At 38.4% G+C, this 13218-nt stretch overlaps 1 protein-coding gene across 1 annotated transcript; it reads right to left on the bottom strand.

Moving 5' to 3' along the window:
- Positions 1-999: 999 nt before the first annotated feature.
- On the bottom strand, positions 1000-4468 carry si:dkeyp-59c12.1 (Ras-related and estrogen-regulated growth inhibitor-like protein). The gene is made up of 4 exons (XM_049574744.1): positions 4340-4468; positions 4205-4258; positions 4049-4125; positions 1000-2108 (listed from the first exon to the last, which is right to left on the bottom strand). The coding sequence occupies exons 1-4, from the start codon at positions 4386-4388 to the stop codon at positions 1683-1685; spliced, it is 606 nt and encodes a 201-aa protein (XP_049430701.1). The 5' UTR covers positions 4389-4468; the 3' UTR covers positions 1000-1682.
- Between the last annotated feature and the right edge of the window lie 8750 nt (positions 4469-13218).

The following is a 13218-nucleotide window of genomic DNA, read 5'->3' as shown; positions in this document are numbered from 1 at the left end:
CAGAATAAAATGAACTGCTTTTAGAATTTTTAATGACTTTTTTTCATTAAATTGTTTCTTTCACAAATAAAAGGAATTATTTTAAAGGAATAGTTTCAACAAAATAATGTCACTTTATAGCCTGGGCTACATTTGACAACAATATCTTGACACTAATGTCAGCTGGGTAGCTAATGTAACACTACATTAACAGAAGGGTGAATACACAGTTAACAACAAGCTTACAAAGCATACAGTGACAAAAGCACAACACTCACCAACATTTAGTACCCACCAGCCTGATCTGCTCCCACACATGGGCTTATCTGACTTTGTTGCAATGGTAGGCACAGTAGCCTAGCTAAAAAGTGGCAGCAATGCCACTAGCACCTTTCTGAAATGAAAGATTTGAACTAAAAATAAAAAAAAACCTTTAAAAAAGACGCTGACTGTGGCACTTGCAGCAACATATTCCTTTCCTCATTGGCAACAATTGGAAACTGACAATAGTGTGCAGAAATTCACACTATGTGGACGCTCAAGTGTTTTTCTTTCCCTAAACTCAACCAAACTGCAATTGGTTCACATCAGACTGCAGTTATTAATAATAGACTTTGCATTGGCATGGTTTTCATGTTGACAGCACATCATTTAACAAATTTCATGCCAATATAATGTGTTGTTAAGAGGTCATATCCATTTCATGTATTTCTGTGAGACTGCCAGGTCCCATGACATGAAGTCATTACTTTGAGATATGACTAATCAATGTGTGATGAACGTGTAATCAAGCAAATTGCAACTGCAAAAATCCCAAATCATCTCTTGAGGTCGTGTTGATGCAGAAACTGATTGGCTATAGAGTTGTGTGACAAAGTTTTGGGATGATGAAATCGGTAAAGAGACCATCTTTCATCCACTCAGCATCCAACCATGCTTAAGTGCCCTTGAGCAAGCCATTAAATGTGTCAGTAGAAAGCAAACATTTAATTTTAAAATCAACACAAGAGAAAATCACATTTTATGCTTTATTTCAATCCTTGGAAGTCATAAAACAAGGTTTAGACAAACAAGACATTTCAGTAAGTGACCCAAAATTCATGAATTCAACGTGAGAGAGCTCATAAATATAGAAAACAGTTTGTTCTTTTACTTTACAGTGTTCAGACTTGAATAAATATAAATATGTGCATTTTATTTTCAAGAATTAATCACATAATTAAGCAGGACATTTTTTGGTCACTTTATCCAGTGATACAAAAGTTTCACTTGTAAATTTAAGAGCTTTTTAAGTCTTTGGTCATCATTTTGAGTAAAGGCAAATTTAATTTATGCATAGAGTTTCTCCCAATCTGAAGCCACAGTTTAAACATGTTGCATACCTTGTTGCATACAAGAACATATTACATGTCAAGTATCTATAAGAGAGAGTCTCATGTTGCTTGAAGGGCAGCTAACCTCAAAACCTGCCACCAAAAAGCATCTGTGACATTTTGTCTCCATGTTTTCTGAAGCTTAATGACTTGTCTCTTCTTTGGAGTCTTTCCACACTTGTTGGTAAAAAGCAGTTCCCATCTCTGCCTCAGGAGACTTCATTATTACCTTTGGCACAGTAACCTGATGATATATCACTGACAGACTGTGATATCCATCCAGTCAAATAATGTGTAATAGAAACGTCCTCCTCTTCTGACACAGTCTTACTACAAGGAGTCTGTCCGTCTCCGGGCAAACACCGCAGACATGCTTTTCACTATACCCCTGAACCCCAGAGGCCTCTTCGTTGTCACCTTGGCGTCCTTCAACCTGTCCACCAGCCCGTGAAACACCACGAGCACGCTGTGGTAATTCTCGGCAGCCGATACCTCATAGAAGTGGCAGTCCGTGTTGAGAGCCAGCAGCCGGCCCTCCTCGCTCAGCACTGTCCGTCTGTGGTGCAGGTCCCTCTTGTTGCCCACAATCACTATGGGCGCTTTGTCTGCATTCAGGTAGTCTTTAGTGGACTTGATGGTCTGAATGAGTCTGCTGACGGCATTGAAACTGGCCCTGTCACAGATGCTGTAGACAAGGACGTAGCCATCTGCCCACTGGACCTTCTTCTTAAAGAGTGATGTCTCCTCAGACAAATCCTGGGAAATCACATCATGTCAGTTAATGGTGGGAAGTAATGAATTACATGTACTCAAATATTGTTTCAAAGGGACACTTTGCTGATTTTCAACCAGCTTTGTATCATAACTGTGGGCAGTATGTGTAAATTAACTTTGGTAAACTTCCCTCTGTCTTACCACAGCCCTTTTCCTGTGTTTTTTTCTGGTCATTTAGCAGCAATATCAAAATAATTTGGGTCTTTCTACTGCATTAACAGCATAGTTTTATGAAACAACCATCTTTTCAGCTGTCAAACACTTCTTTAAGTAAAAAGATTCCTGCTACCTGTTGCTTACTTTCCCATTTTATGTTACTTTATTCTTCCTGCCACTATATTTCCGACAGAAACATTGTACTTTTTGCTGCACAACAGCTGTTATTATTAGTTACTTTGCAGATTAAGGTTTTATGCACAACACTTATATTGTTCTTCTAAAACATGATGATCAGAGTACAAGGGGTTGGAATCACCAGAGGCCCCATGATACGATATTATCACAATACTTTAATCGCGATACAATATTATTGTGATTTTAAACATGATGCGATATGCTGAGTATTGCATTAAAATATATTGCAATGTACTACAATTTATTACCTTTTTTCAATGGTAAATTATGTCCCCAAAGGAAAACTTTGTCAACATCAACAGTTTTACCAAATAAAATATAGAAATTAGTCTGTTCATGTCACTTCATTTTTATTGCAGCAAAATGTATCTAGCAAACTGAAAAAGCAACTGATTATATCATTATAGTAGGCTACCAAAACTTTAATTTGTTTTTGTGATATTAATGATTTATATAATGAAAAATCAATACTTGGCGTTGGTGTAATGATACGATACTGCCACACAAAAATATCGTTTTACTAGGTTGTATTGATTTTTTCCCAACCTCTACAAACTACCCAAAAGTACAGTTAAAGTTGCATCCCACATTAATGTGACACTTAAACACTGAAGTGTCAGTACTAAAACAATATTATAATATAGATGATAATATAACAGTATGAAGGGTTTAAACAGCGGTACAAACACATGGTGCTCACAAGGTATAGGGAAGAAGGATGTGATGAACACTAGGTGTTCCCACATTTTGTTAATAGTTACTTGTTTATTTAACTATTTATCTTGTATTACTGATACATGCCATATTCATGGAATGTTTACTCACACCTGTGAGTAGGTAAATTAAAAAAAAAATGCACACAGGGAATAACTATGAATTGTTGAGTGGAGAAGGGGTAGGATTTAATAAGCTTTGCTTCTTCCTACCCCTTTTCGAACATGTCAAGTATGATTGTTTAACTGCTTTAATTGCTTTGTTGTTGTTGTTGTTGTTGTTGTTTTTACTTTAACACGTTCGAAATAAAACCTTCATTCATTCAAGGGGACTTTTAGGTTTTATATTTGAATGAGCCACATCTTGATGAACTTTTACTGAAGTAACATTTTGAAACAAGATCCTTTTCTTGAACTGGAGTATTTTTACTTTTACTTGATTTTGAAGATTTGAGAATAGGGCTGGCGATATGCAGAAAATCCAATATCATGATATTTTTGACCTCTTGATACTTCAACAGTATTTTAAGATTGACCATTTGTATTTTCACAATGTATTCACACAATTAAAATTTAATGACTAAGTGGATAAAGGCAAATAGGCCTAATCGAACAGCTAGAGCAGTCTGCTAAGTTCAGAAAACTACATCATTTTACTGTAATCCAGCCTTAAAAACCAGGAAAAGACAACACATGATATTATGATATCCACATTCTGATATATAGTCTCATATCATAATATTGACAAATCCATATATTACCCACTGGGACATATCTGAGCAGAATAAAACGCCATTATTAAGATCAGAAATCACTGATGGCACCTGTCAGATAGTTAATAAAGTCTCTTCTTACCCCAGAATAAGGTGAGTCCCAGATGTTGAGAGTGATTTCCCTCCCATCGACCATAAAACTGTGACTGTAGATGGATTCTGCAACACAATAGGTTAAGTCAGTGTAAAGTTAGATGAAGTTAAAAGGCTGCACTGAAACGACGGATTGGAAACTTACCAATATCTCCATACTCTCCGATGAAGCGTCGAGTTAAGAGGCGCACAGTCAGAGCTGGAAAGAAAACACATTTTAACGCATGCGCAGCAGAAACACATATATACGTATTCTTCTACAACAGAGTGTAGTTTTTACCTGATTTCCCGACGCTTTCTGTCCCCATAACAACAATGTTGGCATCCATGTTCAGTGAGACAGCAAAGAGGAGCCACTGGGATCCATGTGAGGCGGAGGAGGAGGAGGCTGCTGCTGCTGCCGGCTGGGAGCTCTTATTATAGGACACACAGGTGGGCGGGGTAAACAAATCACCCATAACAACAACAACAACAACAGCAGCAGCAGCAGCAGCAGCATGAAATTTAACGAGGTCTCCCTCACGTGGTCTCGCACACGCGTCTGTCTGAGGCAGGAGCCCGCCACAGTCAGCAGGTGAAGGAAACACGCTTTGGTGTCACTCTGATATTCCATGCGTGTTGTTACACATTTCATCACGTTTTCCTACAGGCTTGTTTTTGTTGTGACATTTTGAGGCCACATTTTGGCTGTTCAAGTTGCACTGCACATACAAGGGCGTAGGTTTCAGTGGGGGGGGGCGCACATTTGGGGTCCTCTGTCAAAAACTTCATCAAACACTAAAATATCTAAATTCTTGTGGAATTGAATGCACCAGTTTTTACTTTTTCTGACTCACTTTATGGTGTAAATGACTTTTATTTTGTCAAAATAAAAATGTGATAATATTTATTTGTACAGCAGTCACCTAAACAAGGTTACCAAGTGCTCCACAAAGTGCATATAAATAAGACAACAAAACAATACAAGGGAATCCCAAAAGTACAAATCAGGCATTAAGTGTGGAATATGCACATGCTCTTAATATCAGCCACTTTTACAATAGCATGCCCTTATGCTGCCTGGACATGCTGTCTATAAGGTACTAGTGTGGGAAGAGGGAACAAAGTTATCTCACCTCTGAGTCGGGAACAGAGGTAGTAACAGGCCTGAAACAAGGTCTGTGTAAAGCTGAAAAGACTTGACCTGGGGTCAGAGGTTGTCAGGTTTTGATTAACCTCCTGAGACCTGAACTTTTGTTCGGTATGCATTTTCAATTTCTCCTCACTATTTGGGATAAGTAGGCCCTGATAAGTATAAAAAACTAAATATTGTCAATGATTAAAAAAAAAGTCCCAGTGTCCTCAAACGAGACAATATAAAGTCCCAATGCCTTCAGATAAGTACTCTTTAATTAACAGTGTCTTGGCTTGTTACTGTTGCTAAAATTGGTAAAAAGGTGGTGGCATATCAAAGTTCATGTCGGGATGAGCTGTAGGATGACTTGGTAGAAATGGCTGCCATCTTGTTTTTACATGGATTAGTGTATTGTGCTCTTACTACCACTAGATAGCATAAAAAAGGTGTCCACGAATGAGAACAACAGTTAGTAGTAAGTATTATGTTGGTGACCACACTGCAGGAGATTTAAAAAGCAGCTGTTAGCAATTGGCAGCTAACTCAAAGAAGAAGAATGGTGTCCTGGGTTTGGTTCTGTGTAAAAATGCAAAGGAATCATAAAGAAGGTAGCGGCCCTATAGTGCGATCTCTGTGTAAAAAGGGCTTTAAAGGGGGATATGTCCCCTGCTGGCCATCCCCAGAAATATACACCTCTGCAGACATAAGTAAGCTGCCATTTCACTTGAAGAATACTTTATTCATTTCATGCCATGCCATTTTGTTTAGGGGAAATTTTTTACTCCACTACATTTAAAGCTCTCTTACAAATTAAGGTTTTACACAGAAGCACATGATCACCTTTTAAGATATGATTAACTGTAATAGATTAAGCTACACAGCAGTAAAAGAAAAAACTCCACATCGATCATCTACAACATTTAATTAAAAAGCTGTTTCCACATTGTTGCATCAGTAGTTATAATATAATAATATACTAAACAGTAACAACACTCATCTTTTTCTGCTTTGACTTACCACTCCTTTTACTTTTGATTCTTTATGCACATTTTGCTGAGAAGCTTTTACTGAGGTGACATTTTTATTGCAGGATTTCCACTGGTAATGGAGTATCATATCACAATTTTTACTTCAGTAAAGAGCTTGAACACTTGCTCCACCACTGAAGAAAATCAATTAATAGAAGTTGCTCTAAGGCTAAGAGTCAGTATCTGTATGAGACTATAAAATGTCTGACGATGAAATAAGTCATTGTTGACTATATTAATTACAGGACTAAACACTTAAATAAGCGATTAGTATTTCTTGTAGATTCAGAAAAGGCATTATGTGTTCCTCAACTTATATTAATTAAAATCTGGTACAGTTTCAAAGCTGTATATACCTAATTTTGTATAGAAACCTTTAACAGCACCAGGGAACATGAATAACTTTAGTCTCGGTGTTAATCAATTTGGGAGTTGCAGGTTGTGAAGTTCAGGTTTCCCCTTTTAGTTGTACCTTCTATCCAATCCAGCAAGTTATGCTCTTTCTATTTGCTGCTACAATATTAAGAGTAACCACAAGGGGGAAGTAGATTTCAATAAATGTCTTTTACAACGGCTCACCTTTTTTACTTCCTGGAGCCAGAAAAGGCAGTGGAGGCTGGCTGGACATGGATTGGCTGAACAGAAACAAACCCTCAGATAATTGGCTGTTTGCAAAGTTGGACTGTATAAAACCCGCCTCTGTGTGTGTGTGTGTGTGTGTGTGTGTGTGTGTGTGTGTGTGTGTGTGTGTGTGTGTGTGTGTGTGTGTGTGTGTGTGATTTGTTTTTATCTCTTCCAGTTCCAATTTCCTGTTTTAATCTGATTTCTCCGAGTAATCCGGTTTCTTGTGTTCATGTAAACATGTTGCCTGGTGGCAAATGCTGCTGTGTATCAATCGCACAAGAACAAATCAGGTATTATATTAAGATATACCCTTAAAGAAAAAAAACAGTGTTTTTCTTTTATTTACCTCTGATTTCTTCCACATTTTACAGTCGTGTAGTAAGAGAAGCTCCTCTGTGACAGTCGCCACTTATTTAAGCTGCAGCAGTAAAACCAGATCACAGAAACCCCTTACATCATCTCTGATATTATTTCCTCTCTGTTATCTCACGTAAATAAGATTATTCTGAGACTGGAGGCTCCACAGGAAGGCTTTTCAAATATTTAGCTGTTCCCATTGTATATACGGTGCAAACCATGAATACATTACATTTGCATTTTATTTTGAAGTGTCACTTCCTGCTGTAGAGTTGGTGACAAATGGGCAACTTCCTGACAGAGACAGCAAACGAGCCCGACAACATGGCCAAACGCAAGTATGATGCTAGTATGAAGCTCTAGCCAAAGTTCAGTCAGGAAGACGCTACAACTCAGGCTCTAAGTTTCTTTTTCACCCAGCCGTTCACGCCTTGCACACGTCATTGTCTGGGTCTGTTTGCTGAGTCATCAGCTGTTTTCAGCTGATTCTCAATAAACCAATAGCATGGCGACACACCTTCTCTGTCAGCCTATCATCTTACTGCTCCTCATTTTAGATATGGTTCTTTCTCTGCCCTAGTTCTCTCTTGTTGCAGTTGTGCAGACCCTTCACCTCCCCATCACCACCAAGTCTTTACAGATTCATCAGCCTCATCAGCCTGAGAGTCAGCAGCCACCACTACCACCAGTGTCTGGGGGACATTTATCCTGCTGCCACTCAGATGACGCTCGATCACAAAATATCTCCCTCTGGTGACCAAGCACCAAAGACTTCTGTTAAATCTTGATCAGCACAAATTGTCTGTTTATCTGTACACTCATATTCTATATAAAATACCATCGTTACTTCATTCTTCTGTTTCTCCTGATTGAAATATATTAAACTGGAAATCAGGACCCCAGCTGGGAACCGCTGGCTTAGAAAACCATGCTTGGGGGCCAAAGTCCCTGCAGGAAAAGCAGGGATGTCTCATGAAAAAACAAATGCTCACATGCCTAAAAGCTGCCAGAAAAATAGCACTGAGTGGCATCACAGCTCCCTCGCTTGGTGCCTAAAGGCTGATGGAAACCCAGCAATGACTTGCTAAATCCCCACCATTTTTTCTTTTTTTTTCTTTTTTGTTTGTTTGCCTGGAACAATGGTCTACAGCTTGGCAGGCATCCCAACTAGGTGTCACGTCATCCACCGTCCCCTCCATGTCCACCTTCCAATGACAATGTCAGCTCATGTATTACTTTACAAATGTTGATATGATACATATAAAACATATAAATGCCAGAATTATCAAATTTTCTGGCAAAAAAGAGATCATTTTACATGTTAAATATATTTATTACGTGTTATTATGTGTGACTACAAGTGAAAAACCATTCCACACAGACGGAAATGTCTATTTAGGAGCTTGTTGATAAAATCACTCTTAGAGAACATAAATTGCTACAATAGTTTTCCCCTTAAGACAACAGAGGAGCTATTTGTTTATCATTTATGCACATTCATTAAAGTCTATGACAGTAAGGGGTAAAATCTGCTGCAGAGCTTCCGAGTGTCATTGACTACAAGACCCATGAGCCATCAGGTATGTCACTTGCCACTGAAGGCTTTGAGGCCTTATTTACAAAGTAAATAAGTGTTAGCATGTGTGACACTGACTCATGTAAACAACCAGGTAAGGCCTAGATCGATATTACATTCATATCTACATATACAAGCCACATCATAAACAAACGCATCATAACTGATACCTTGTTCATAAAAACATGATACACATAACCCTGTAAAACAACTCACAGTCGAGAGTATGAACATTTATCATCAAGTCACGAAGCTTTGCAATGGTTTGAATAAATCACATTCTCCAGCATCAACAACCTTTATCATCATGACGCATCTGTGTGAAATTCATCACAGTTATCCGAAGCACATTAAGTTTCTTGGCCAGCGAAGGTGCCACATTCATGAAAATTCATATTGTGCAGCTGCAGAGACACCACAATGGTGGGAAACATTTTCGGCTCCATGGCATTCAACTGAGAGGGAAACAGTCTCAAAACAAATGAAAATGCAACCAAAACAGGGAAATTAATAAATCCATAAGTGATTAATTTGGGCTATTTTTAATGGAAATGCTCACCTTATAACAGTCTATTAAACCTGGAAACTTTAAACCTGATTTATCTTAATAGATTTATAACAACACAACAGAGTTTTAGCTTTACAGAACGACATTATTTACTTCTTTATCAGCTCTGAATCTCTTTGTCTCCGCTCTTGTTCCTTCACCACAGCGAACATAATCGATGCCAAAGGGAGAAAATTATGTTAGATGACAAACTTCGCTGCCAAGAGATTGTGACCATGTGATGTGTTCATCAATGATGCAGCATCAAAGACTATTTTAAAGGTGACATTTTAAGGATTTAATAAAGCAAAACATCTTTATCTTTTATGTTGCATAATTCATTTACATTCCTCTGTGACTTTGAAAAGAGAGACATTTTGGGGGTTTAATCATTTCAAAAGACTCAGGTGTGACTGTGGGTATTTAAGTTAATACCAAACATATTTATTAGTACATTAAAATTCATATTTTGGTAATAAATTAGAGGAATAAAGACACAAACGTCTCCGAAATTCAGAGGTACAGTCGTTATATACTCTCAACAAGGTCTTTTCATCAAAAGCTGTTTCACAGGAAGCTGCTTTGGCTGCGTGTGCTTATGCAAATAAATCTTCTTACGGACTTAACGTACACTCACTGTATGTGTGTGATAATTCTACTTTTCCCTGTTTCAGGGCCGAGATAAGGAAATAAACTGAAAACTATCCTCTCGATAAAAGACGTCAGATGGCAGGCCTTATTTGAATTTACACTTGATTAGCAATTCTGTTTGAAATGTGCCACTTTAACAAGAGAAGGATAAAACTGAACTGAAGGGAGGCAGTAGTACGACGCTCAGCCTGTCAGAGATGTGCACACATTAAATTTACATTCATGTTCAGCTCAATTTAAAACCATTATGCAATATATGTGTGTGAAAGGATGCCTGTAATGCACATTCAGATTTCACATATTTAAAGTGTAGAGAGCACGTTTGTACAATGGTTTGTACCATGTGGAAATATGTTTCATCTCTCTGAGAAGATGAGGAATGCTGACTGCTGATGCTTATACATTAAAGACAGAACCTCTTGACTGCTGAATGTATTTAGTCTCTGCAACATGCATCTTCTTGTCACCATAAACAGATATTTTTGCATCCAACAGATGATTGCTTCCCACTGAGTTCATGTTCATGTAACACTGGTGCACATACGAGTTAGTGTCAGTGACACTGTGTTCAGTGTTCTGCGCTCAGCTATATCGAAGCTGTGTTATTTATGCAGCAGCAAACTGTTAATGCAAAAACTTCTCAAACAAATTCTCACTTTATAGAGTTGTCAAATGTGTCAGCAAACTGTTGCATATTTACACATCTAGCGGAAAAACAACATTAGCATTCATTTGAAGGTTTGTTTCTAGTCACCTCACGAATATAAGTCCAGTATTCAGCTTTCTTTTTACTCAGTTTTGGTCTTTCGCCCTCTCCTCAAGCTGCTAAATGCTCCTCAATGACCAACCAGCTAGTTGTTAACTTTGTTTGCTTGTTTGGAGCTGAGCAGGAAGTGTGGGTTTATCAGAGCTTTATTGCTAATACCAAAACAAGAAGGTAGAAGACTCTAAAATGGTTTGTAGAGCTGAGGAGAACTTTAAAGTCAGATGACAATTCTTTGTGGGTTCATCAGTGCAAGTGACCCCTTTCACATTACACAGAGCTAAAAACCTCTTAACAGCCGAAGTCCCGGCTGCGGGTCCTCTGCAGTTTTTAATTGATTACTGTGATATATAAACATCCTGCTGTAATTTAAATAATTTACTCATATGGCCGATTGTTTGAAAGCTATCCTCCTTGTGGCTCGAACGATGCAGACCATTTTAAGTTACAACCACCACAGCCGATTCAATGAATGCTTCTGTCAGACAAGCAAACAAACAGACACATACTACAAACAAACTCATCTACTATGCATTATGGTAATCCACAGATTGATATCATGCCAACAAAAACAGTGGTCATACACTCCCAAAAGTCCAGATGATCTAAATCCAGTGAAATATTCAGTCAAAACACATTATTACATCCATAAATAACCATAAACTGCCATTGCATCATTTCAAACGCTCATATCTCTCAACATATTGTCTATAATATACAACACGATGCCATACGATACAATACGATACGATACAATACGATTCGATATACTTTTTATTATTTTGTATTGATTTATTCTTGCACTGGAAACTAGCTGTTAGAGCCGCTGCCAATAATGCGTTAGCATTATTATTTTATGTCTATTTCTCACCGTGTATCACCTGCATCAACACCGCATGCATAGGGCTGCCATTGTTGTTTAGAGGTGTAAAGTAACTGGTTTAGAGGGCTGTGTGACGTCAGAAAGCGTAACTAGGAGTACATTGATCTGGTACAAGTTCAGGGGTGGTAAGTTACGGGTTTGACTGCCGTTCCTGTGCACTTTCACGGGTATAAGGTTGTATAAACACGAGTTGCAGGTTGCCTGGAACGCGCCATCAGAGTCAGTCTGTAGCTAGTGACTGGCCCAGTGGCTCATGGGTCTTGTAGTTAATGACACTCTGATGCTTCACAGCAGTTTTAACCCCTTATTCTCATCATAGACTTTTACAAATGTACAGAAATGATACACAAATGGTTCCTCTGTTGTTGTAAGGAAAAACCTTTTCTGTCTTTGTTGCTTGGTTTTTCACTCATGTTCACACATTCAGTACATTGTGTTACCCTCTTTTTTTTTCTTTTTTTTTTTAGAGCGCCTGGGCAAAACCTTGGAAACACATGCGAAATTTGCATTCTCTGTCATGTGGTTATCTACTTTGAATATGGACTGGGTAAGGCTTTATGCTATTGTCCCATCGTGTCTTCCAGCTAATACGTCCCAGCTGTAATCTTTGCAGCATCTTTTCTCAAGGCAATATCTAGGCAAAGATAAAACAACAACAAAAAACGTTTTATTTCAGTGTGTTGATCTTGTATAACTCAATGACAGAAGCACTAACAACGATTCTGACTGTTGTTGTTACCTTTCAACTGAGACCATGCATGTAGATGTACTAAGTATGGAACAAGAACAGTGAATTTAGATTAATTCTGCACGACTGGTAAGATTAATGAGTCCATTGATAATGATCCAAAACTCTGAGAGGTCGTTCTTAAAACAACAGTTGGTAACTTCTGACATATTTTCTGAAACTGACAACATGTTCTGGTAATCAGTGGAAAATCTTGTTCCTCTGGTGATGATGGCATTTGCCAGAATCCACCATGCATGAATGAAAACAACCAATAAGAACCAGAAGTAGTCACTGAGGCAGTGTCCGCCTCTGCTTGTGCACATGCTGCATTGCCAATAACAGCATACACAGCAAAGACAAGTAAACACAAGAAAATTGATAACAAAAAGCAAGCTAATACTTTTCGTAGTTGGTTTTCTTCTTGTCTTTGTTGTGTACGCTTTGTTGGCAAAGAAGGGATGGGCGTTTTTTTTAAATTTTTTTGTTAATTGCTGGTGATTGGTTCTCAGCCATTGTGTTTGCAGGGCTTCTCCTGAAGCTGCGAGCTGAAGATGTTGAGCTTGACTGAGTGAGAGCATGTGCGAGGGACAGGGGTTTTATGGTGTACGCACGAGCGGTGATTCACTTTAAGCAGGATATATACTCGTGCAGCAGACCCTACAGTGTAGCCTACTCACGTTGCCTACACCGTTGTGAGCATTTATACCCGTGTGGTGGTCACACTGCAGTAACACCTCCAAAACACTAGTCTGTGGCAGGGTTTTTGTGAAGTGCTGTAAAGTTTAGTTGATTCAAAACACACATTAAACACACATTAGACATGGCTTGATAGAGATGATTTCAAACACAAGTGGACAAATCAGCTGCACTATAACATTCACAGACA

Source organism: Epinephelus fuscoguttatus, linkage group LG4 (genome assembly GCF_011397635.1).
Source record: "Epinephelus fuscoguttatus linkage group LG4, E.fuscoguttatus.final_Chr_v1".
NCBI classification, from domain to species: domain Eukaryota; kingdom Metazoa; phylum Chordata; class Actinopteri; order Perciformes; family Serranidae; genus Epinephelus; species Epinephelus fuscoguttatus.
Note: the sequence above shows the minus strand (reverse complement) of the source record. Positions and strands in the feature narration are given on the sequence as shown.

Bases quoted from the DNA above. Each gene is read 5' to 3' on its own strand.
- si:dkeyp-59c12.1 (XM_049574744.1), bottom strand. From the start codon at position 4,388: ATGGATGCCAACATTGTTGTTATGGGGACAGAAAGCGTCGGGAAATCA. The intron at 4,259-4,339 runs GTAAAAACTACA...TTTTCTTTCCAG, and splicing joins AGAAAGCGTCGGGAAATCAG to CTCTGACTGTGCGCCTCTTA. The intron at 2,109-4,048 runs GTAAGAAGAGAC...GTGATTTCCCAG, and splicing joins GGGACTCACCTTATTCTGGG to GATTTGTCTGAGGAGACATC.